The sequence below is a fragment of the Engystomops pustulosus genome, chromosome 1 (assembly GCF_040894005.1).
Source record: "Engystomops pustulosus chromosome 1, aEngPut4.maternal, whole genome shotgun sequence".
Classification (NCBI taxonomy): Eukaryota; Metazoa; Chordata; class Amphibia; order Anura; family Leptodactylidae; genus Engystomops; species Engystomops pustulosus.
The window spans coordinates 202,912,637-202,937,729 of record NC_092411.1 but is presented as its reverse complement, the minus strand read 5'-3'; the positions used below and the strand labels follow the sequence as shown (position 1 = coordinate 202,937,729).

Genomic DNA, 25,093 nt, shown 5'->3' with positions numbered 1-25,093 from the left:
ACGAGTGTGCGTTGTCCAAAGTGTGATTTAGGAATAAGCTACTTGAGATTGAGGGACTTGAGGAGGTAACTGCTGAATTTTTATGGTATTCTGTTTCTGTGAATTCTTACTTCACTGAAGCTTTTTTTTCTTGCAACAGTGCAAGGGGCATACTGCTGTATGGGAATTGTGAACATTGCTCACCTGGAAGCCCAGATTCTGAATCTAAATGAGCAAGTTTTAAGGCTGGGGCAATCACCAATATCAATTGGAGTTTGCTGCTCCTCAAGCACAAACTCACTGGGTAAGATGGGTTTGGGATGGAAGTATGGAGGCGCAGAGTGAGGGCACAGTTAGTTGAGTAACATGTACTGTAAAAGGTGTGGTAGGAGGGAGGGTAGCAGGGAGTCTACTTCTGTTCTGGTGCAAGTAAGTTTGCTAAGCTGGTGGATAAGGGGGATATCAGCACAGACAGGGCCGGTTCTAGACAAAGTTCAATCACAAGAGATTACAAATGTTTATAATTTTGCTATATAGCTTGGTGAGAGGTTCATTTCTAACATTTTGGAAACTGTACTGCACAACCTTTTGGTCCCTTTTAATAATAATAATAATAATAATACAGTTCTTTACAGTTCTTGAAGCTTAGGACTTATGATTGCTTACACAAAATTCTGCATTGCAGCACAGCATTTTGAAAATGCAAAAGGTTACACCTGGCCTCTGGCATGAGTTTAATTGTTTTATCATATCAATGGAAAAATATTCATCCATGTGTTTTCTTATAAAAATGATTAAAAACACATGTGTTTTCATGACAGTTAAAATGTTTCTAAACACAGTAAAAGCACATTACAAATGCAGAATCATTGTCTCCTAAGAAGCTAAGTGATAAAACCATCTGCTGGAAGCCACCACTAGTGGGTGCTCAATACATAGGAATGAATACAGCTACCATTGAATGCAATGAAAAGCTGCATGAACGTCATTGAACTGAAATCCCCCTTAATGGCAGCTGCAGTTTATGTTGGAAAGCAGAAGACCATCTGGATGGTGATGCAGCAGCAGCATGGACTGGACAAAGAATTTTCTGATGATACCCAAGCAGGCCAGTTAAAGAACCATCAGGTAATTGAATGGTAGATGCTTACTACTCACCTCCCCATCCCATGGACATCAACAGTAAGCTTTTTTGCATATATCTTAGAAGTACTGCGTTTAGTAGAAATAAAGCTTTTACAAATATGCAAATGAGTAATTATTCATGGCTCCCTGCCAACTGGCTCTGCCTTCACAGCAGTCAGAGAGCCGGTGACATTACTGGCTCTTCCAATGCAATTCTTGCTCTATACACAATCATAGCGTTGCCTCTTTCATAGTATGAAAATTGCAGATGGAGAGCTGGTGACATCACCAGCTCTCTGGCCGCTGTGTAGGTAGATGCATTCGGGCCAGGAGCCATGGATAATTACTATTATTGGTGGAGCAAAGAGGTCTCTCAGCAGAGCGCCTCAGGCGTATTTGCATATTTTTAAAAGCTTTATTTATATAAACCATGGTACTTCTAAGGCATACTAAAAGGAGCTTACTGCAGTTGATTGGCATCAGCAATTATCCAGGGCCATAAAAGCATCATGCTCTAGAAAACATTTTCTGCCTCATACGGTACAAGGTACTGATGGTGGTGGTTTATTACATTCATTTCTGGAGTCAGTTTTCTTTATAGTGTAAAGTACATTGCATTTCAGTGAGTCAATCTGCTCCCTATATGCCTGAGGATAGAGATCAATGATTCAAAATGTGTTGTACTTTACCCTTTACGTCTTTTAATCATTAAGTGACAGCAATTCAGTTACCTAGTTTTCCATATCAATTCTTTTACTCATGGATTATTGTCTAGTACATATAAAAGAGATCTATAAATCTTTTTTTTCGAATATCAAACAGGTTCAAAAACTTCAACTATAAACAGAACACAAGTTAAATGTATTCACAATGACTGCTCGCTATTTTATTATAATGTATTTATGATGGTCAGTGCTGGTCAGTGTAAAATTCCAGAGCATAGGCGGGGACTCTATAAGATAGATGCTGTGTGCTGACAATGTGCATAGATTATCAGGGTACAAGGTTTATACACACTTTCATTTAGCTTCTGAACATTCACATTCAGAAATGAGAGATGATGGGATGCATATAACACATAACATTCTCAGCTCTGCTATCACAACCATAACATACACTGTCAGCTCTGCTGTGCCTCCCTCCCCTTCCCCTGAATAAAGACCTGTAGCTTGTAGGTTTACTCTCCTCACACTGCTGTTTTCTGGCAGGAAGTCTGTGTGTATCTGTGTGTGAGCTCGTCTTTGAATGCAATCGTGGGGGTCACTGCAGAGAAGAGCTCATTGCAGCATCAGACAGGAGAACAATGTGTCCTGCAGAACAGGTTGGAATTATATCTGTGAAATTTTTGTTAATAACAGTGAATTACAGAATTTGTTATTTTGTTATCCTGAGTATGTTTAAGAATCTTGTTTTTGTGGAAATTACAACAGAGCCTTTCTATGGTATGTGTCTTGTTGTGTAGACTTTCATACTATAATGATGTTAGTATTTTATTCATATGAGATCAGTCTTGGATAAGTTACATATTTCTAAACAATCATATGAAGCAATGCTTTCTGCTTTGATGAACAATGAGCCTTTGTGTTGAACGCTGTATGGTTTCAGAACTTCAACACTGTACGTATGCTGTAGAGAAAGATAGAAAAAAGATAACAATTACATTTAGTGGTAAAACTACATTGAGGGATATATTGTACATTGTAACAAATCATACAATCAGGGTGACCATGCAGCATGTCATTTATTGCTTTTGTTAAACATTCTGCATTTTTTTGGGGACTGATCACTCCTGTTAATTATTTTTTATCTATTTGAGTTGCCTATTTTACACCAAAATAATAGCCCATTGATTCTAATATTTCAATATTCTGGTTGGATTAAAAATACACCATTTGTCAACATTCCTTTGACAAAGCCTGGTATTGGAAATTATTGCATGAATCTGTTGGTGGATAAAGTTTTACACATTCAAGTTAAATCAACAGTGGGGTCAATGTATTATCACTGTTGCCCTTGTTTTTGTGTGCGTGTTGTTGTGGTTTCTTTTTTATGCCCCACTTTCGACTGATTTGTGTTTCCTTCTGGCGCCTTATATTTTCAAGCCAGTATGTTTTCAGAAATCTTCACTAGATTTATATTGTGCTAGACCCCTTTAGTGGCACCACTTTTTGTGCATTATTAGACCACAAGTCAACCATTGTAAGATACAAACGACAATGTAACTCGTCTTTTGGGCACACAGGTGTTTTATTAGCAGTGTGCCAAAAGTATTACCAGGCATTCAACACATTGAGGGGATTTATTAGTGCTTTTACAGCAGTCTTGTGGAGTACATGAAATGGTCGCAAGATTTTGGCACATGCGCAAGTGGACGTACACCACGCTTAAGTGGACCAGCATAGGGTATCCCGCTGCGTGTTTGGACACTACCTCTACCATGTACCAGGATCTAGCGGAGGCTATGGGCCAGGGACTGCCTGGCATAGAACTGACGCACTGCATGTCGGTCACCAAATATATGATATAACATTATAGGATACCGGGGGTAATGATAAATCATACCCATAAATGATTAAATTGTAACTGTAAATTCAGTTAACTGAAACACCAAATTGTGATTCTGTATTCTATCTGTACCCATTTAAATTTTAAATACATTCTATAAATACAAAATTCCTGCTCTTATGCAATTGTTAATGGTTTGCACTAAATTGAATATCAATTTTTTTGCAACAGAATTGTCCTGTGATATTTTCATCCATACCCTCTTTCCTGGAGAGTTTAGAAGTCATTCAAGGTATCCAAATTTGTGATAAAGGTGAAATTTCAAGAATTTTCAAGTGAGTAATTTGTGATCTAGAATAACAAACAGTTGGCTTTTCTGGCAGTGGTTAACTGCTGCAATTAAGGGGGTATGATGAACAATTAACTTCTTAAAGGTGCAAGTTTCCTTTTATACATGTGGCTGACAGTGTTCATATGTGTCTTCTAATGATTCCTTAAACCACTATCATTGGATAGACAGTACTAGGTGATATGCCTATGGGTTGCAACATATTTTGGGCTGAAATTTCTATGATAATCCAGAATCAAAAATCTTCTATGATGTAAAAAACTACAAAATTACTTAAGGACTAATACCTTCATTGGTTAAAAAAAAATATATTTGTTGCAAGCTTACAGGGCACACAGGTCCCTTCATCAGGCAAGGTTTCAAGAGAAAAATACAACATTTGAGAGATGTTACACTAAGATGATTAGTAGATATGGAGACACCAAACATGAAAATTCTCCTGGTAAGAAGTGCCCTCTCATCACCAACACAGACGGGCACTTTTCCCTGCAACAGCAAATGGTGCAAGACTTGTGCCCCTGTTCTATCATCAAGCACAGTCCACATCCCCAACACACAACAGGACTTAAATTCGGTGCACATTCTCCTGCACATCCTCCAATGTTTTACATTATACTGTGCATGAAGTGTCGCAAATATTATATATACATTGGGGAGACTAAACAAAAACTACAAAAAAATCTTCAGAGCAGGATGAATTCTCACAAGCAAGGAGATGGATACACCTGTGGGAAAACACTTCTCAGGAGCAGGCCACAGCGAGAAGGACTTAAATACTCCCAATACTGAAAGGTGACTTTAAGGATAGCAGAGAAAGGAAAACCCAGGAGTTCAAGCTGATGATGACCTTCCAGTCACTGACACAAGGCCTCAATATTCCACCTGGGTTTATGTCTCATTACATGGACTCACCTCAAATCCCACAAAAGACTGACTCCTGACCCCTGCTATCCTAGGCCATCCCACTCCATGGCCCTTCTCTGTGTAACATAACCTCCAGTTTTATTACCCCAGCTTATCTTAATTGTGTCTCACAATATGTACTAATTATCTTAGTTTATACTTAATTTGTATTCATGCCTGATGAAGGGGCCTGTTTGCCAGAAAGCTTAAAACAAAAATAATTTTCTGGTTAGCAAATAAAGGTATAATTCTTTAACCCCTTCCCGACGCGGCGTACTAGTATGGCGCACGCCGGGTCCCGGTGCATGGATAGGGCTCACGAAACGAGCCTTCTCCATAGCCGCTAAGTCTTTGCTGCATATTGCAGCAAAGACTTACCGGTAACACCCACAATCAGTAACACACGTCGATCGCATGGGCGCCGCCATCTTGCCGCGGATCGTCGCTCCCTGATAATGTCACGGGGAGCGGCGATCCGTTGCCATGACAGCTTCGGGTCTCACGTAGGCCCAAAGCTTTCTCGTTTTAACCCATTCATTACAATGTGCTATCAGCAGTATGGCAGTATATGTTAGGAGCGATCAGACAACCTAGGGTTAAAGTACCCTAGGGCGTCTAAAAAATAGTAAAAGTGAGAATAAAAAAAAGTTAAAAAAAAAATTATAATAAAAATACCTAAAAATTCAAATCACTCCCCCTTCCCTAGAGCTGATATAAATATTAATAAACAGTAAAAATCATAAACACATTAGGCATCGCCGCGTCCGAAAATGCCCAATCTATCAAAATGTAATAACGGTTTTTACTGCGTTTAACCTCGTAACGGAAAATAGCACCCAAAGTCGAAAATGGCACTTTTTTGCCATTTTGAAAAATATTAAAAAATGTATAAAAAGTGATCAAAAGGCCGTACAGTCCTAAAAAATATAGCAATGAAAACGCCATCTAAAGTTGCAAAAAATGACACCACTCACAGCTCCGTACACCAAAGTATGAAAAAGTTATTGGTGCCAGAAGATGACAAAATCCCCCCAAAAAATTTTGTACAGGAGGTTTTAATTTTTGTAAATGTACGAAAACATTATAAAACCTATACAAATTTGGTATCCCCATAATCATACTGACCCAAAGAATAAAGAAGATATGTAATTTGTGGTGCACAGTGAAATCCGTAAAATCCAAGCCCACAAGAAAACGTCGAAAATTTGTTTTTTCACCATTTTCACTGCATTTGGAATTTTTTTCCCTGCTTCCCAGTACATGGTATGGAATATTAAATATCGTCACTATGAAGTGCAATTTGTTATGCAGAAAATAAGCAATCACACAGCTCTTTATGTGGAAAAATAAAAAAGTTACAGATTTTTGAAACTAAAAAGGGCCAGGTTGTTAAGGGGTTAAGCACTCTTTTAGTTTTTACACAAAATTATTTACATCATAGAAGATTTTTCCTGGCTAACACGGTACTTCTACACTTTTCTCAACATACTATGATAATCCAGCAAACATATTTCTCCACTTGTGGAAAAAGTAAACAAGATGCTTTATTTACCGAATAGAATCCCGTCTAATACCACTACAAATTTAGACCGTGCAGTTCAAAAAACTGCAAAGTGTACATGCTGACCTGGACTTTGATGCCCGTGTGAATGTACTATATGGTGGTAAAACATTACTGAGGGAAAAAAGGACACAAAACAGTTGTATAGTAAGGACAGTGTCAGTGCTGCTGTTTAGTGAAGAAACATGGACACCTTACATCATAAATAGTTCAGATATCAGGAGTCCCTTCGTCAGCAGTGTTGTCAGTCTGTGACACAGGATTCTGAACAATCTGTAGTTCATGGACACACAACACCAGTATGACACTGCCCTAAGTCTTTCAGTGCAAGTTTCACATACTTTTTTACACCTCTTTGCACCGGTTTCAAAAGTTGAAGAAAACATTCTGGAATGTGGAATTACTTGCCGCTGTTAAAGAATGTAATATTGCTAGTAATGTTCTAAATCCCATGTTGCCAAGTTCAGTCTACTTCTACTAGTATACTTAAATAGTGGATCTGAAACCTCATAATGTATCTCACCACCTCAGACATACAAACAGACTGTAGTGGCTTTTTACAAAACACACTTATTTTCCTTGAATGAAGGTAAATTGTAATATGGATTTTGGGGCTAGGATGGGTTCAGCTTGGTCTGTGTTCACATGACCGGTGATAAATGTCTGAAAGGTAGCAGTCCTACCACTGGAACTCACGCTGTTCATGATATGCTCCTGTATGTGTATACCAGCAGATCAAGCATGCTTACTGCTAAATGCTTACTGCTGATCAGTTTATCTCTATGGGCCTGCTAAGGGTAGACAAGCACTGTACTTTTTTTTCAGATATCATTTCTATACAGATAATAGAAGTGTAAAACCTGGCACCATATGAGAGATCTCAATCCTCCTGATCTGGCTTACGTTGTCTGATATCAATATATCACCACTGGTCTTTATGGGTTGTCAGAATTTACAATTTACAATTTACAATGTGTAAAACTGTGCAATGAGGTAATTGTATAAATGAATGGAGCACCAAACTGAGCATGCTCTCGAGTTATACTGGTGCTGTTCTCTGCTGGTAAATGACAGAGATTATTGCAGCGGAAGTATCCATTGGTTTCCAAAATGTGGCATTTATAATATATTTGTTTTTAATTTTCTAAACAATAATAGAATATACCTTTCACCATTCCGCAACATTTCAAATCCTTTATTAATTTCATTGAATGGCAAATTGTGTGATATCAAACCATCCACTTTGAACTTCTCAGCAATCAAATCTGATACCAATTGAGGAACACATTCTTTGCTTTTAAAGCCTAAAATAATAATGTTATTATTATATGTTATGCCATAAATATGCAGTGTTTCACTTGATAAGAATCTTTTCCAAATCAAATATACAGTACTTTGCAAAATATAAACACATATTTTTGTAATTTGTGGTCAATTAATAAAGATTTGTTTGTGTGCTACTTGACACATGGTACTTATGTATTTTTCATTCTTCATTAATCTGGCGCCCAGTGCACTGCTTGCGATGTATGCACCAACATTTCTTTGATGCACCTTTAACAAAGAGCGTGCAAAACCATTCTGTTGAGTCACTGTGGTGCACATTCTGCTCCAGAACACCCTGTAAGGTGCAGAATTTTATGGCGCGTCGGGTATAGTGCAGCAACGACACAATACTGGTGCAGACACTTTAAAATTTCATGTGCAAGCAGTTTGCACATTCTTTTCAGTGCAAAGCCAGGCAGAAAACTGGCGCAAACACTTAAATAAATCTGGGCCATAGTTTTGTTACTCACCTCCAAATAAAGCTCCTTTTATAGTTCGTCCAGTGAGAAGCAACATTGGTGCAAATGAGAGTGTAGATACTGAAGGAGCTACTCCAACTATAACAGCAGTGCCACAGCTGACGTGGCTGGACAATAATGCAGAAACCTGTGTTAAAACACAAAGAAAACAGTAAAAAATCTAGGAATACATTTATAAATGGTAGATTTGAGAGAGTCAAACCTCCTCTTATATACAATTCATTGTTAGGCCACCACAGTAGGAACAGGCTTACATTTTTCCAGTCACAGTTTTTAATTCTGATTATTTTGGGACATTTTTTTCCCCACAACAGTGTTTATAGCGTTTATAGCACAAACTATTACATTTTCTTCTTTTTTTAAAATAATCAATTCAGTTGATATATGCATCAGCTCAACTTTTCATTTCCATGTAAATCGGTTAATTTTTTGTGTTGTCTAAACTAACCTTTCATAGTTAACATGACCGTGTCCATGCCAGCTGTTACAGAAGAACGAAGAAAAAAGAGGAGCCGCGGGCAGAGAGAAGAGGAGCCATGCGGACATCGGGGAGCCGGACTGAGCATCGGGGCCGCCGGAGGGTGAGTATATGAGTTTATTTTTTTTAAGTGCTGGCTGGCTGTATACTACTGGGGGCTGGCAGGCTGTATACTACAGGGGGCATGCTGGCTGTATACTACAGGGGGCAGGCTGGCTGTATACTACAGGGGGCAGGCTGGCTGTATACTACAGGGGGCAGGCTGGCTGTATACTACTGGTGGCTGGCTGTATACTACAGGGGCTGGGTGTATACTACGGGGGCTGGCTGGCTGTATACTACTGGGGGCTGGCTGGCTGTATACTACTGGGGGCTGGCTAGCTGTATACTACTGGGGCTGGCTAGCTGTATACTACTGGGGGCTGGCTGGTTGTATACTACATGGGGCTACTACAATTCAGTTGATATATGCATCAACTCAACTTTTCATTTCCATGTAAATCGATTAATTTTTTGTCTTGTCTAGACTAACCTTTCATAGTTAACATGATCGTGTCTATGCCAGCTGTTACAGAAGAATGAAGAAAGAAGAGGAGCCGCGGGAAGAGAGAAGAGGAGCCACGTGGACATCTGGGAGCCGGACTGAGCATACTTTTTTTAAGTGCTGGGTGGGCTGTATACTACTGGGGGCTGGCAGGCTGTATACTACAGGGGGCATGCTGGCTGTATACTACAGGGGGCATGCTGGCTGTATACTACAGGGGGCAGGCTGGCTGTATACTACAGGGGGCAGGCTGGCTGTATACTACTGGTGGTTGGCTGTATACTACAGGGGCTGGGTGTATACTACGGGGGCTGGCTGTATACTACTGGGGGCTGGCTGGCTGTATACTACTGGCGGCTGGCTAGCTGTATACTACTGGGGGCTGGCTAGCTGTATACTACTGGGGCTGGCTGGTTGTATACTACGTGGGGCTACTACAATTCAGTTGATATATGCATCAACTCAACTTTTCATTTCCATGTAAATCGATTAATTTTTTGTCTTGTCTAGACTAACCTTTCATAGTTAACATGATCGTGTCTATGCCAGCTGTTACAGAAGAATGAAAAAAGAAGAGGAGCCGCGGGAAGAGAGAAGAGGAGCCACGTGGACATCGGGGAGCCGGACTGAGCATCGGGGCCGCCAGAGGGTGAGTATATGAGTTTATTATTTTTAAGTGCTGGGTGGGCTGTATACTACAGGGGGCAGGCTGTCTGTATACTACTGGGGGCTGCCAGGCTGTATACTACAGGAAGCATGCTGGCTGTATACTACAGTGGGCAGGCTGGCTGTATACTACAGTGGGCAGGCTGGCTGTATAATACAGGGGGCAGGCTGGCTGTATACTACTTATACTACTGGGGGCTGGCTAGCTGTATACTACTGGGGGCTGGCTAGTTGTATACTACAGGGGCTGGCGGACTGTATACTACATGGGGCAGGCTGGCTGTATACTACAGGGGGCAGGCTGGCTGTATACTACAGGGGGCAGGCTGGCTGTATACTACAGGGGGCAGGCTGGCTATATACTACTGGGAGCTGGTTGTCTATATACTACTGGGGGCTTGCTGGCTATATACTAGAGGGGCTGTGACCAATGCATTTCCCACCCTCAGCTTATTCTTGAGTAAATAGGTTTTCTCAGTTTTTGGTTGTAAAATTATAAAATTAGGGGTCTAGGCTTATACTTGGGTCGGCTTATACTCGAGTATGAAATTTGTAAAAAATTTTGAAAAATTCTTAATTTTCAGAGTTCTAAATTATTGGCTTTTCAGGTAGATAGTCATACTACCCAAATAACTTTATAAATAACATTTCCCAAATGTTCCCTTTACATTGCCATGCCTTTATGCATCCTCTCATTTTACTAGGTTGATGTGGGGCTTAGAATTGTGGTTGCAGTTTTTCACTTTTTTATGAAAATCGCCAAAACTTATATATACAGACACCTGCTCAGTTTTCAGGTGACTTTGAGAGGTCTAATAATAGTAAAACCACATAAATTACCCCATTATAGAAATTACACCCCTCAATGTATGAGAAGTTTGTTAACCCTTTAGCTGTTTTACAGAGGTAAAAACAAAATAGAGGTGGAATTTACAATTTGTAATTTTGTTTGGACAATACATTAATTTTGGTCAAAGCTTAAAAAATCACAACGTATTAAATGACAAAAAGCTCCATAAAGTTTGATAAACAATTTCTCTGGAGCATGCCGAGTATGGGCACACACCAGGGCATACAAGGAAAGGAGCGTCATTCAGAGCAGAGTTACATTATCACATATTAAAGGCTATAAAATGTTTACTTTTTTGTAATGTGGACATATGGGGGCTTATTATTTCCAGGATGAGATCTGCTTTTCAGATGCATCACTTAGGGGGTTCAATAGCTAATTGATGAGATTTTATTACGGTAACTCTTTCTTGGTGGGGACAAGAAAATCATTAATTTTGGTTTAGGGTTTTTATTTTTTTCTTTGTAGGCAGTTGACTGCTCCATACAAATAATATGTTATCTTTATTCTACAGGTCACCACGATTACAGCGATACCCAATTTATATAGCTTTTTTTATGGTTACCTTGTTTTGCAGAATATAAAGAAAAGTTGTTGTGAAATTTGCTTGTTTTTGCATCACAATGATCTAAAAGTTTACCACAAGGGTTAAGTATCCATTTCATTTTATTCTATGGGTTGTTACGGACATGGTGATACCCAATGTGTCTTGTTTTGTGGTGATTTTTACTTTTTTTATTTACACTTTGTTAAAAAACTTTTTTTCCCATGTTTTACTTTGTCCCAGGGTGGGACATGAACAAGTGATCATTTGAGCCCAGCTGTCACATACAGCATGGGCTCTGTTACTGAGCTCGGGCAATCGCGGAGAAGTACATGTAACTCGGGATGCGGCAAGTGACCGCATTTCCCGATGTACATGTACGTCATATTGCGCTAAGGGGCTAAATACTGGCTTACAGACTGTTACAGTCAAATTCAGAAGAGAAGAGTAATGTTTCTCCAGGCTGCTAGTGAACCATGCCTTCTTTTGATTGACAGCTCTTTGTCCCATCAGATGTTTGGGGAGTGATTTTGCTGGTGAGAGGAGGCAGATTTAAGCTGGGACGTTTACACTGCACTTTTCAACAAAAGCACAGTGTGGGGTTCAGTAAGGTTCAGTAAATTACCAGCATTCAGAGAACATTGCCAGAGGTCACTGTGGGCAGAGAGGTCCATTTGTGACAGTCTGTAAGTTAGGTGCTCTCAGGTCAGAGACTGCCTGTATATGTATAGAATAGCATTTGGACATTATATCACTCTTTCTGAAGACTTCAAAACAAACTCCCAGTTCTAAATACTGGAAGCTATATGTCCAGCTAGTATCATTATTTCTAAAAAGAAGCAGATATGTAGCTAAAGGTGCAAAGATAACAATTGGTGAAACCTAAGTGAACCTATACAGAACAACACATAAGAAGACCTACTTAGCTGAATTAGCTTAGCTGTACCTACAGGTATGTCTTTTAAAAAAATAAAAAAAATTGGTGAGCTGCCCTCCTTTTTGTGATTTGTAAGTAATGGAAGAGATATTTTCTCAGATAAAATGAATTACAAATCTTCTTTCGTTTGCTTGTGGTACTAGTACGTGGAAAGTTATTGACCATTTAAAAGTTTTACTTATGTCCCCTATCGCCATTCTTACACGTGTTGGTGATGTAGAACCTCTTGGGGGCTATATGAAACAATCCGGACATCAAAGGTATCCGGATTGCAGGAATGGAGTACAAATGTTCAGCTTTCTCTGACTATCTACTGGTTTATATTACAGAACCTCCCTCCTTCCTCCCGGCCTTGATGTCTGAGCTAGATAACTTTGCCTGCTGGTCCAACTTCAAGGTCAATAGTACAAGATCTGAAGTTCTTCATGTTTCTTTTTCAGCTTCCAATGTACCCCCTCTGATGTCTGGATGTCGTTTTGTCTGGCCACCAGGGTGTAATAAATACTTGGGGACCAAAATCTGCAAGGACTTGAACTGTATATTTTCTGACAATTTCAACCCTTTACTGGCCAGGTTTGGGCTGGATTTAGCCTCCTGGAAAAGAATTAGTTTCCTGATTTGGGCGGCTTAACATTCTCAAAATGATGCCCTGACTGCTGTACAGACAATACCAATCTTCATACCTCTTTCCTTCTGGACAAAGGTTCAGAAATGCTTTAGTTCCTTCCTTTGGTCCCCAGGTAGGCCCAGGATCCAACAGGAAACTTTGTTTCCTCCTAAAGATATGGGGGTTATAGGACTGACTGCTGACTTTGCTATCTGTTTGCCACCTACTGACGCCTTCTTGATTTCTTCCATAGTAAGGCCTCTAAGACATGGATAGGCCTGGCACAAGGAGAGAACTAGAGAACTTTCCCTAGAGAACTTTCCACTCCTCCATGGATTTGGAACCCGGCCATGCAAGACTCCATCCCCCTTTGTTTTTGTTCCCTGAGAGGGGTGGTAAAAGGCCTCTCCCTGATGGACATGAAAGGTTTCTTGTATCGGTTTGTGGACATTCCCTCTTAGGAATGACGGTTGGCTCTTTCCTCACTCGCCCACAACATACGCCACTTAGATTTCCCCAGGTGCTCGCAGGCTCTACTATTCAAAATGTACAGGTCCTAATCCCTAACGTGACACCCACCTCCGCACACCTTCTCCAATATGACAACTAAAACATTTCTATGACTACATCTAGAACTCCACTGACCTTGCCCGGGCCCCATTAGACTTTGAGCAGGCATGCTTGGTCTCCACAGCCACTCCTGATATTTCTTTAATCTACAAGCTGCAAACTACCTCGCAGTCTACCTCACTTACCCCATGCTGTGCGGCAGGGGAAGTTGTGCTGGGTAAGTCCTTCTCCCCAGAACAGTGGTTTAATGTTTCCCCCTTTCTCTGCAATCTGCGATTGCCACCAGGCATCAAAAGACTTGTGACAAGATTTTACACAGGTGGTACAGAGTTCCCTCGCGACTGCAAAGTCCCTGATGTCTGCTTGCAGTGTGGCTCTAGCAGAGGCATCATGGCTCACCTTTGTTGGTCTTGGCCACACCTAAGTTATTTTTGGTCCACTGTCTTCACCTGTATAAAGGACGTTACAGGCACGAAAACCCGAATACCCCTGAAGCAACTCTTTTATTCATGTTTGACATGCCGGCTTCAATATATATAAAATCCCTCTCCTGACAACTTCTCCAGGCTTCCAAGACAGTAATCCCCATGAGAAGATGTTCAGATTCTTCCACCCCTCCTTGATTTCCAAATGGTTAGCAGAAATTGCCTCCACCCATAGGATGGAGGAATTAATTGCACTCACATTAATTTTTGACATCTCCTGCATACCACGCACTACAGGATAAATGGTGTCTGTGGGTCTAGTGGATCCTATCCCTACTCCTTTGTGCTCGCCTGTCTGGCCCCCTTTCTCACGCATTTGTCGCTTTCCTCCCCCTTCTTATGTCCCAATTCTTGCTTACTCTCTAGTAAATCCTTCATCTTGTCTCTTTATTCTTCACCTAGTTCGTTTTACATAGTTTTTGCAATATTGCTTGATTTTATATGGCTATCGGTTTCATTCTGCCCCAAAAAGCAATGTATCCCTGTCATTTTATTGTCATGCCATTGTTCTAAATCTGTCTCAATAAAACTTTTTCTATATTAAAAGAAGAAAGGTATTGAAGTGAATAATGGATTGAACCTTTCTCCAGGTACTATGATGTTAAATAACAATGTCCCTAAATAACCCTGCCATTAACAATACATGATAATAACATGAGGCTATATACGGGTCATCATTGTTTTGGAGGAGTTTACTTTCCTGTGTTTATCATGTAAAGTAAACACAGCTGCGATTAAATTATTTCCATATCATTTGGTTTTTAATTTTCTTGGCGGTTGTAAGAATCTCAATCCTTTTTTCTCTCCAATTTGTTTTTATTGGACCTTTATGCGATGTTGAATCCAAAACTAGTTTTTGTTTAATTATTGATTTTTTGCATATATTTTTTTAAATTTTAAAGACAATGAGGAGAAAACTGTTATTTCTTTTGTTAGGGTTGTGTTCACCCTGTACTACTATATATGTGCTATATGAAAATATGCAGTAGATGTTAAAAAAAGAAAGTTTTAAAATTTAAAGGACATCTACCACCAGGATAAAAAACTGTATGCAAATGAGCCTGAGGGGCTCCATGCTCTATTAACAACTATGTAGCCTGGAGCTCCTCGGGCTCATTTGCATACAGCCCTTCATCCTGGTGGTAGATGCCCTTTAACTTAAAATGGTGTCTTCTCTATATAGCATCAAAGTCTCCTCACACCTGCAAAGTCAATGGCAAAGTCTCTTTAACCACTTGCTGTCACTGAGCTAGCTTTTCATAGCAGGAGCTAGAAGCTGTGTATGAAAAGATCACGCGTTTAAGTCCCATAGGAGGACTTAAAAAATGTCAAAAAATTGATTAAATAAAATGTTCCAAAAATCCCCTCATTAGGTATTGTGTGTCCATAACAACCGTATAATAATATATCAATAATAATTAATATATTAACAATAATATAGTATATTGAACCTGCATAGTGAACACCAAAATAATCAGGGTGAGCTGGTGCCGGCACTTATCTTCGTTATGTTCTTAAACGGTTTTAAAGCGTCTAAACGGTTTAGTCATCTTTATATATGAAGCAGCTTCACCGCACGGTGGTACGTGCAGTGAAGCTACTTCGTATATAAAGGTTACTGAAGCGTTTAAACGCTTTACCCCTTAAGGACAAAGGGTTTTTCGGCTGATTTCTCGCTCTCCAACTTCAAAAATCCATAACTTTTTCATTTTTACGTGTACAGACCTGTGTGAGGGCTTATTTTGTTTGTAACAAATTTTACTTTCCCGTGATGTTATTTATTTTAACATGCCATGTACTGCAAAGCTGAAAAAAAATTCCAAATGTGGAAAAATTGTGGGCTCAGTTTTTACGAATTTCACTCTTCACTCCAAATAACATGCCTACTTTATTCTTTGGTTCGGTGCGATCGCGGTGATACCAAATTTATATAGGTTTTATTGTGTTTTAATACATTTTCAAAAATTAAACGAATGTGTACAAAAAAGAAAAAAAAATTTTTGCCATCTTCTGACGCTAATAACTTTTTCATACTTTAGCGCACGGAGATGTGTGAGGGGTCATTTTTTGCGAAATGAGGCGACGTTTTCATTGCTACCATTTTGAGGTCTGTGCGACATTTTGATCATTTTTTATTTCATTTTTTATGTTATGTAAAAAGGTGTAAAAGTCGCATTTCGGACATTTGGGCGCCATTTCCCACCTCGGAGGTCACCGCCGGCCGTAACCGTTTTTATATTTTGATAGATCGGGCATTTTGGGACGCAGCGATACCTAATATGTCTGTGATTTTTACTGTTTGTTATGTTTTATATCCGTTCTAGGGAAAGGGGGGTGATTTGAACTTTTAATATTTTATTAATTTTTTTTATTTTTTAAACTTTTTTTTTTTCGTTTTTTTTTTCACTATCTTTTAGACCATCTAGGGTACATTAACCCTAGATGGTCAGATCGCTCCTACCATATACTGCAATACTACAGTATTGCAATATATGGCATTTTTACAGCACATTCATTACAATGAGCCACTGGCTCATTGTAACGAACCTGCATAAACCATGTAGCCTCGTGTCAAAAGAAGACCCGAGGCTACCATGGTAACCGATCGCCGCCCCCCGATGACGTTCGGGGGCTTGGCGATCGGAAAAAAGATGGAGGCGCCCGCGTGCCGCCGTCTTTTAAACGCCGCCGGCGACTTTGCCGGCGGCGTTTAGAGGGTTAATAGCCGCGATCGGTGCAAGCACCGACCGCGGTTATTAGCTGTGGGGGTTTTGTGCAAAATGCAAAAACCCCCACTTCTGTATGAAGAGGAATCAGCCCGTGAGCCCTCTTCATACATCCCTTATACCTCTGCGCCGTAGAGCTACGGCGCAGAGCGTTAAGGGGTTAAACTGTTTAAGAACATAACGAAGATAAGCGCTGGCACCAGCTCACCCTGAGCTGCTGCACGGCATTTGCTGCTTAGAAGCCTTATTGGAAGTGGTAGGTTTCCTTCAAATTTTACACTCAGCAGCAACCACTCTCTAGTTATTCAACACTGTGGGGGTCATTTACTAAGGGCCCGATTCACGTTTTCCCGATGTGTTACCCGAATATTTCCGATTTGCGCCGATTTCCCCTGTATTGCCCTGGGATTTTGCCGCACGCGATCGGATTGTGGCTCATCGGCGCCGGCATGCACGCGGCGGAAATCGGGAGGCGTGGCCGAGGGGAAAACCCGACGGATTCGGAAAAACCGCCGCATTTAAAAAAAGAACTGTGTCGCTTGGGACGCGCTTACCTTCATTTGGTCCGGCCCGGTGAACTCCAGCGCGTTCAGATGCTTTTCAGCGCAGCAGCGCCACCTGGTGGACGGCGGAGGAACTACCTCGATGAATCCCGGCCGGACCCGAATGCAGCGCAGAGAATGCGCCGCTGGATCGCGAACGGACCGGGTAAGTAAATCTGCCCCTGTATCTTCACTGCTATCTTAGTATTGTCTCTCTGTGTCGAGTATCTCCCAGTGTGTCCCTGCTTTCCTGGTCTCTGTTTGGGTAATTTCCTTGATGAATTACTGTCATTACTGTCTCCTAGTGTGAACACTGGTCTGTCTCTTACTTTTTGTTACCTGTCCAGCAGCTGCCATGTCTGCCCTTAACAGAGAGGCTTTAGGTTAGTTTGATAGCCTGCAGAGACATAACAGAGTACGTTCCCTATCACTTACCCAGATTGCACCAAGCCTGGTGGTGGTTGCGCTGTTTGGCAGACAGGTTTGTGACAGTAGGGCTGTACGAATTCAATAGTGTGACACATACTGTAGAGTCCCCTATCAATTTTTTTCTTAATCATTTAGTGCACATTCCATTCTCAGCTAATGAAGTCTGCTACACAAGAAATCCACAACTTTTGTCCAATAGAAATAATTGGATGTACTTACCATGATATTAGTGTTTCCAATGCATTCAAAAGAGTAATGAACTCCACCATTAGTCATCTTCTGTATTACTTCATGAATGGGATTTTCATAGTCTTTTGGGTTCACACATTCTGTGGCTCCAAACTCTTTAGCTTTTTCAAACTTTTTGTTGTTTACATCAATTGCAATAATTTTAGAAGCTCCTGCTACTTTGCATCCTATAATCACTGAAAGACCAATGCCACCCAAGCCAAAGACAGCACATGTGGAGCCAGGTTCAACCTGGAACATAAAATAAGATTAAAGAAAATGTTAAATTGTTTTAATTCCAAAAAATTATGTAAAGGTAAGAACAGACTTAAAGGGGTATTTATGAACTGTGCATGTGATAACAATGCACGTTCACATTTTCCTGGCAGGTTCAGAGGCCGGGAAGCCTCATTCCAGGCACCTACGCGGCCACCAGTTCTGACGAGCGGTGGTGGTCGTATCTTATGTCAACACATTGCTGTTGCTAGGGGGCAGGTAAGCCCTATTTACAGTTATGGGCATGTAGGTAGGTTTTTTCAAAAAACAATAAATTGTAGAAATATTTTTGTTCTGTAAGGCATTGATTAAACCAAGCTTGGTCAACTGAGATTACCCCTTTATATTTTGTGAGCTACATCATTTATGAAAAGGTGGCAAATGCTAAATGTATTTTTTTGTTTTAACCTGTGTCAGACAGGCCCAGAGTACTGAGGATCTTCTGTCGGCCCTAGGTTTTAACCATTTTCTAGACCCCAGAGGTCCAGCAGAAGGCAACCTAATTTGTACTTTATGAATGTCTATTTACTAGGTGTTCACAAAGGACAGGCCCTGGCTCAGTTTCCTGCTCAGTTTGACAAAGGTAATGGTAACACCTAGTTGTAATCCCATTCACACATAGATGTAGCAGATCTGCAAATGTAATACTATAACATACAGTTTCATTTTCACTGTGTACAAATATGTAGAATGTAAAATGATGGCAGCAATTTATTTGTTTCTGTTGATTTGGTCAAATATTTTAAATTGGCTTTAAATTTTACCTTGGCCACATTAACCGCGGATCCATATCCTGTGGAAAAGCCACATCCGATCATGCATACTTTCTCCAGCGGTGCATCATCATGTATCTTGGCCACACTCATTTCATCCACTACAGTATATTCAGTGAAGGTACTTGTGTTGATGAAATGGTGAATCCGTTTCCCATTACAGGTAAATCTACTGGTGTTATCTGACATCAGACCAGTTTTCCTGCCAATGCTGTTAACCATAAATATAATAAGTTGGAGTATATATAGAGTATAACATACTGCTAATATTTCCATAAATATCAAGGTCAAATATATATTTTTGTCTTCTATCATCTAAATAATTAAAGTCTTAAAAACTATTCTACTATCAAAATTCTGTGATTTTAACAAATTACTATTAGGGATATGGAAGGCATATAGGGCTTGAGTCCCAGGGCCACCCACCAGTGAGCAGGAGGAGGTGGCCCCCACCATCCTGTCTGACTCCACCCCTGATGATCATCACTATGGGTGTCCTATGTGTTCAGTGGAGAACTGGGAGTCAAACTCATTGTACAATACTTACCCTGGTTACAGCAGTGTGTGTGTGTGTAAAGGGGGTAGAGCTTAATGGGTGAGTGGGAAGAACTATGCAGGTCATGTCTGGGTCCTCCAAGATCTGGATATAACAATGAAAATAGGAGCAGTCATCACTCTCAGGTAAGAGCAGCAAGGCCATGAAGGGACAAAGCTATATGTGTGGAAGTATGTTCTAGGGGTTGTTAAATAAAGCAGTGATTTAAGAGGTTCTGTGGGAGCTGAGGTGTTTGGAAAGAGGTTCTGCAGCAGCTGAGGCGTGTATAAAGAGGTTCTGCAGCAGCTGAGGTGTGCTTTAATATTTTCCTTGAAGTATATAAGTGACGCCATGCTAATTTTATTCCCTGTAATATAATATCACTTATAATATTAAAGATAATCATATAGGGATAATAAACACATACTCAGATTTGTAACAAAAGTTGCTCTTAGGTTCAACGCAGCCTCTGCATTCTCCACATATGGGAAGAAACAGTGGTATTACTTTATCACCTAGAATAAGAAAAATGGGTTATACATTTTTTATCAGCAGTCCCAATGCTTATGTATGAATGTTTTATGGTAAGAATTATATGTGGACACAAATCAGGTTTCCAGTAGTGCTCTGGCTTCACTATTCTTTTTGTAGGAGTCATAAAACTAACAGACTTGAAAGATCCCATGGACCAATTTGTTGCATTAGTCAATCAAAATCAATGAAGATATCCTTACCCATAAGGCAATCAATTCTAGGTTTTTTGAGACTTACCTGGCTTGACAGTAGTTACTCCTTCCCCAATACTCTCTACTATGCCAGCTCCTTCATGACCTAAAATCACTGGATATTTATTGTCTTTTATTAATCCTTCCACTACATGGTCATCAGATCGACATATTCCAGTAGCGATGATCTAGTAAAGGCATTAAGCATACTGTTAGCATTTCATTATAACTGCTTTATGGCCCAGCATAAATGTTTGGCCTCTAAATTTACATAAAGCGCATAATTGATACGTTTTTATGGGCCTAGAAGCTATTTTACACTACAATTGACTTAAATTAGTTCTGAAGGCTTGATTTTAAGCCATCGAACATGACCTTGGATTTCCACCACCACAGGGCTCTAGGGGCTTCATCCATCTTCCCTACCAAGTCAGCCAAGTATTTGGCTGCCTGACCTGCATTTCAATTTGACCATGCAGAACTGTTTAGATATGAAGTATATCCTTTGCTTATTCTTGGTATATTACCTTTCCAATAAAAACATGTGATATTTTATTTAAGTGCATGAAAACACTGTACAGAGCATGATCTATAGAGATCATGTGGTCATGTTGTGTGACTATTGATTCAACAACACAACTTCTATTGAGTGACGCTTTCCACTATTCAGTGTACTGGGAGAGGGGATACCAATGAACAAGATGAGCCAAAGCATCAGTGCATCCTTGTCAGTGTAGAAATATAACCTCTACAAACTTTACTCTAAACAACTACAGTACTTGTCTTTTATACACTGCAGTTCTTTTGTGAACAAGGAACATCTACCACCTGCAGATGTCAGGTTTAAAATCTCGTTCAGAGTCTTATTTGCAGCTGGTCATCTTTCCTAATTGTCACCAAAAACCTTCAATACAGAAATTTGTTTTAGAAGCACTTCTCAGATACTTTATCGGGTACGGTAGGATTGAGATCTGACCCCATCAAAGTACAAATGAGGTAAAGCATCCAGAGAGTTTCACCAGAGGTCACAGTGGGTAGAGAGTGTCGTCTGTAACTAGGGGTCGTCTGTAAGTCGGGTGTCTTTAAGTTGAGGAACATAGACGGTATAATACTATATAATCCAAATACATACATATAAGTCACATGACACCTTTTCCAGTAGAAACATCACAACTTGTAATTGCACGATTTATACTGCAATAAAATGAATTTATGTTTGCAATTCTCTTGCTTGGATTTATTTGTTTTAGATTGAGGATAACAGATTTAAATTTTATTAAAATTGTAGGTTAAGTTACAATGATGCATTTATTTACCTTTACTCGAACTTCATGAGCCTTTGGTGGGGCAACTTCAATCTCTTCAATTTTGAATGGTTGACCCGGTTCCCACAAGACTGCAGCTTTGCATTTAATAACCTGGAAAATATAAATGTATATATAACTCCTTTCTTACTTTTCCTGTTCATCATAGCCTTAACATTAGTAGCACAAAATGACCAGCTTTAAAAAAAAACACAGGTATGTATTCTATATTTGTGGCCACCTAGGTTAAGTGTTATGGGACTGTCATATGATGCCAGATGTCTCAAGTCAGAAAACAAAGGTTGTGTTCAAGCATTGCATTAAAGGATTATTTATCCAAATCATATCTCACACAGAGAAGACGTGATGCTTCCCTATGTCTCTGCAGCTAACCCTTAGAATATCAGCAGCATGCAGGACATTATACAGTAATTAGAAGTGTTACTGCAACCCTGCGACTCGAGATACAGATATTCTTTTGTAGTTTTGTCTGTGGCTTTACTGCCCCCTTTTTAAGCCTTACCCCTTTTTAGCCTTTCAGAGTATTCTATAGCTATCGTGTAACATCTCTAAGGAAGCTAAGCTGTTTACCCTCTTGGGATATGTAGTTTTATTTACTGCAGTAATTAATACAGTACCATGCTGAGAGAGTCCAAGGAGTGAGTACTATACAAATTATTTATGGAGCTTCCCCTTCTTTCTTTTGGAGGAAGAGAACTCTGTCCTTTGATACAAGGGTAGTGGTTTGAGTACTTGGAATTGGAAATGTAGAAATTTGAAGATAAGTCAGGGAGGTTACTTGCCAATCTCCAACATACTTTCCCACATTCTAAAGCCACTAAGGTTTCATGCATATGACTGTATATGTGGACCATGAGCTAGTCTCACCAATTGTGACCAGCTCACAGACCCATAGAGGTCTTATATGCTTGGTTACGGTGCGGTGAGTTCAACACTTCCATTTCAACATGGTCGTGTGCAAAATGCACCAGTGCCTAGTTTCCTGGAAATGCAGGGTGGATTAGGGTACAGTTGACATAATGTGTGTTGTTAGGTCATGTGCCAGTTTTCAAACAGAATTTATATGCATAAATAATAGGAGGAACAATTTTATTTCATTCTCATGGTGTGACAGATTTATCTTCACCACAACCAGTGCGGTATCAGACTGTAATCTTACTTTTAGACAATATTAGTATTTATAATGGTAAAATATTCTGTGCTTCATTTCTACATCTCCATTTTGCAAAATTAGTATTGATTCCTGTAATATTTCTGCTCTTTACAGAACACACTGAAGGTGTTTTTATTATTTTAAACCTGTACTCTGCTCCCACTAGAGAAAAATCTTTTTTTTTTCTTTGCTTCTGACATTCTAACGTTTAAAGAACCTGTCATTAAAAATTGACCTAATAAACCCCTACCAGTGTGTTGCCAAGTAGCTCAACACCTTCGAGATCATGTTTCTTTCTCTGCCCAGCGTGGTGGCATCAACAAGAAAATCAGCTTTTAAGTGACATGTAAATTGGTTGTGTAGAGTCAAGGAGGCGGAGATTTTAACACTAAATTCAAGCTCTCTCTTCCCCAGAACAACCCTTCACTGTAATTAATGGTACAGCATCCAAAGAAATCACTAACCAGATCTCCTAAAGTCCAATGCATCATGTCAGTCACAGAGGAGGAGGAGGTGCTCAGAGTTTCCTACATTGACTTCAGTGTTAAACTCCCCTCCTCCTTGACCTAACCTATTTACATCTCACTGCAAAGTTGATTTTTCTAGTTGATACCACCACAATGAAAGAAACAAAAACTAGAAGGTGCTACACTGCATGACAATATACTGATTGCTAATGACAGGTTTCCATTGAGTGCACATTTTCGCCATCGAGATGAACAGGCATATACACTGCTATTCCTAAATAGAGCTTTCCAGTAATAATTGTGTTGTCAACAAAACATTAAAGGATAGTGAACCTTCATGGTTTTTAAAAAGGTTTCAAAAACCTAGCAGTCATGGTTTGCTAGCGATATAGCAACATCCAATCCAGGAAGATTCTATCATATTCTTCTTTATTATTAACCTAGGCCAGTGGTGGCGAACCTATGGCACAGGTGCCAGAGGTGGCACTCAGAGCCCTTTCTGTGGGCACTCAGGCCATTGATCCCAAAACAGAGCTCACCAAACAGGACCAAATCCACCGAATCTTCCTGCAGTCCCAGGCACTTTAAGAGATGCTACAATCAGCGCTATTTTAAAACGACACTTCATTGGATGTTGGGAACTTCTGTAAAAGTGAGAAAGTGTTGATAGAACTGCAATGTCTTTGGAGGTCATCCTACTGGACCCTTCATTCTTACTGTACAGAGAGACCCCGGTGAGAAGCTACAATGATAGTCTGAATGTGCCCTCCTTCTTTCAACTGTATTGGTGGCCTCAAAGGACCGATACAATTGAGCAGGTAGCAATAAGGTACTGCTTAAAATTTAATGTTGGCACTTTGCGGTAATCAAGTAGATTTTGGTTATAGTTTGGGCACTCTGTGTCTTAAAGGTTCGCCATCACTGACCTAGGCCATACAAATACTTCTAGGTAGATCCCTTTCAAATACATCTAAGTTGAGCCATAACAAATACTTCTAAGTTGTTTGTGGTTTCTCTTCAAGGGGGCAGTATTGGAGCTGTTTGCCTGCAGTGTTGGGAAAGGGACACACAGAAATCAGCTGACGCCACTGTTGCCTTTGAGTGAATGATCACACAGTAGTGACAGAGGCCATTTTTGATTGCTGGTGATTTTATGCTTTGTCCCCCACCACCACAACATTTTACCTGATATTATCTACTTATTCTTAATAATAATATTAATTATGACATTAGTAACAGCAATAACATAGATTTAATAGAAATGTATGTTACACAAATAGTTCAACTCTGCACTTAGCTTCTGCTTGTCAGATGTTATCTACTCATTTCCTCTTATCCCTCTACAAGAGCTTCTCAATGACTTGTCTTAGTAAAACTTTAACATTGCTCTGAAAAATTAACACAATTTCTAATATTGAATATAGCGTTTCTTACTTTTCCAGCTGTATCCATTGGGTCTTAGTACAGTTCTTTCTGGAGGACTGCAGCTTCTTGTAGTGTAGCACTATATGCGGGGCTTAAAACACAAGGCAAATGTTAGCCCCTCCCTGTATCTGTAAATCATTCCAATACTTCAATAACTGGGCAACCTGTTTTTCTGCAAGAAGAGGCTTTCTTAACTTTTCACAGCTAATGTGTGATAGACAGCATGCAATGAAGCTGAAAATGGGATTAGAGTTACATTACATCCTGAAATTTTTCACTTATTGTCACAAGTTATTATTATTATATGCTGAATTTAGAGAGTGAGAGTGAAAACATTCAATACAATATTGGACTCTAATGCACTGTTGTGAAATAAAATCTGTTTTAAAAAAAACCTAGGTAAATGTAGTTGTCACTTATTTTTTCCCGAATCCGCCCTTGTGATTTGCTGGCATTTTCCAACGCATGTGTTTTGTTAATGTTCGGTTCTGTTTGCGTTTTCAAAACGCAATTCTTTATGAGCTTTAATTGAATACATCTGTGTATCTTGGAATTTGCAGTGGTTTGCTGTAGTTTGATTC

The 25,093-nt window shown here is 39.8% G+C and overlaps 1 protein-coding gene across 1 annotated transcript; it reads right to left on the bottom strand.

The window, feature by feature from the left end:
- Positions 1-1,966: 1,966 nt before the first annotated feature.
- LOC140071085 (alcohol dehydrogenase 1-like) lies at positions 1,967-24,627 on the bottom strand. Its single transcript, XM_072118363.1, has 9 exons — positions 24,522-24,627; positions 21,459-21,560; positions 20,189-20,330; positions 19,845-19,932; positions 18,874-19,093; positions 17,825-18,085; positions 8,219-8,354; positions 7,588-7,726; positions 1,967-2,730 (listed from the first exon to the last, which is right to left on the bottom strand). The coding sequence occupies exons 1-9, from the start codon at positions 24,537-24,539 to the stop codon at positions 2,706-2,708; spliced, it is 1,131 nt and encodes a 376-aa protein (XP_071974464.1). The 5' UTR covers positions 24,540-24,627; the 3' UTR covers positions 1,967-2,705.
- Positions 24,628-25,093: the final 466 nt, after the last annotated feature.

Bases quoted from the DNA above. Each gene is read 5' to 3' on its own strand.
- LOC140071085 (XM_072118363.1), bottom strand. The intron at 18,086-18,873 runs GTAAAATTTAAA...TTTATGTTCCAG, and splicing joins CCGCGGTTAATGTGGCCAAG to GTTGAACCTGGCTCCACATG. The intron at 8,355-17,824 runs GTAAGTACATCC...GTTTTAACACAG, and splicing joins TTGGAAACACTAATATCATG to GTTTCTGCATTATTGTCCAG.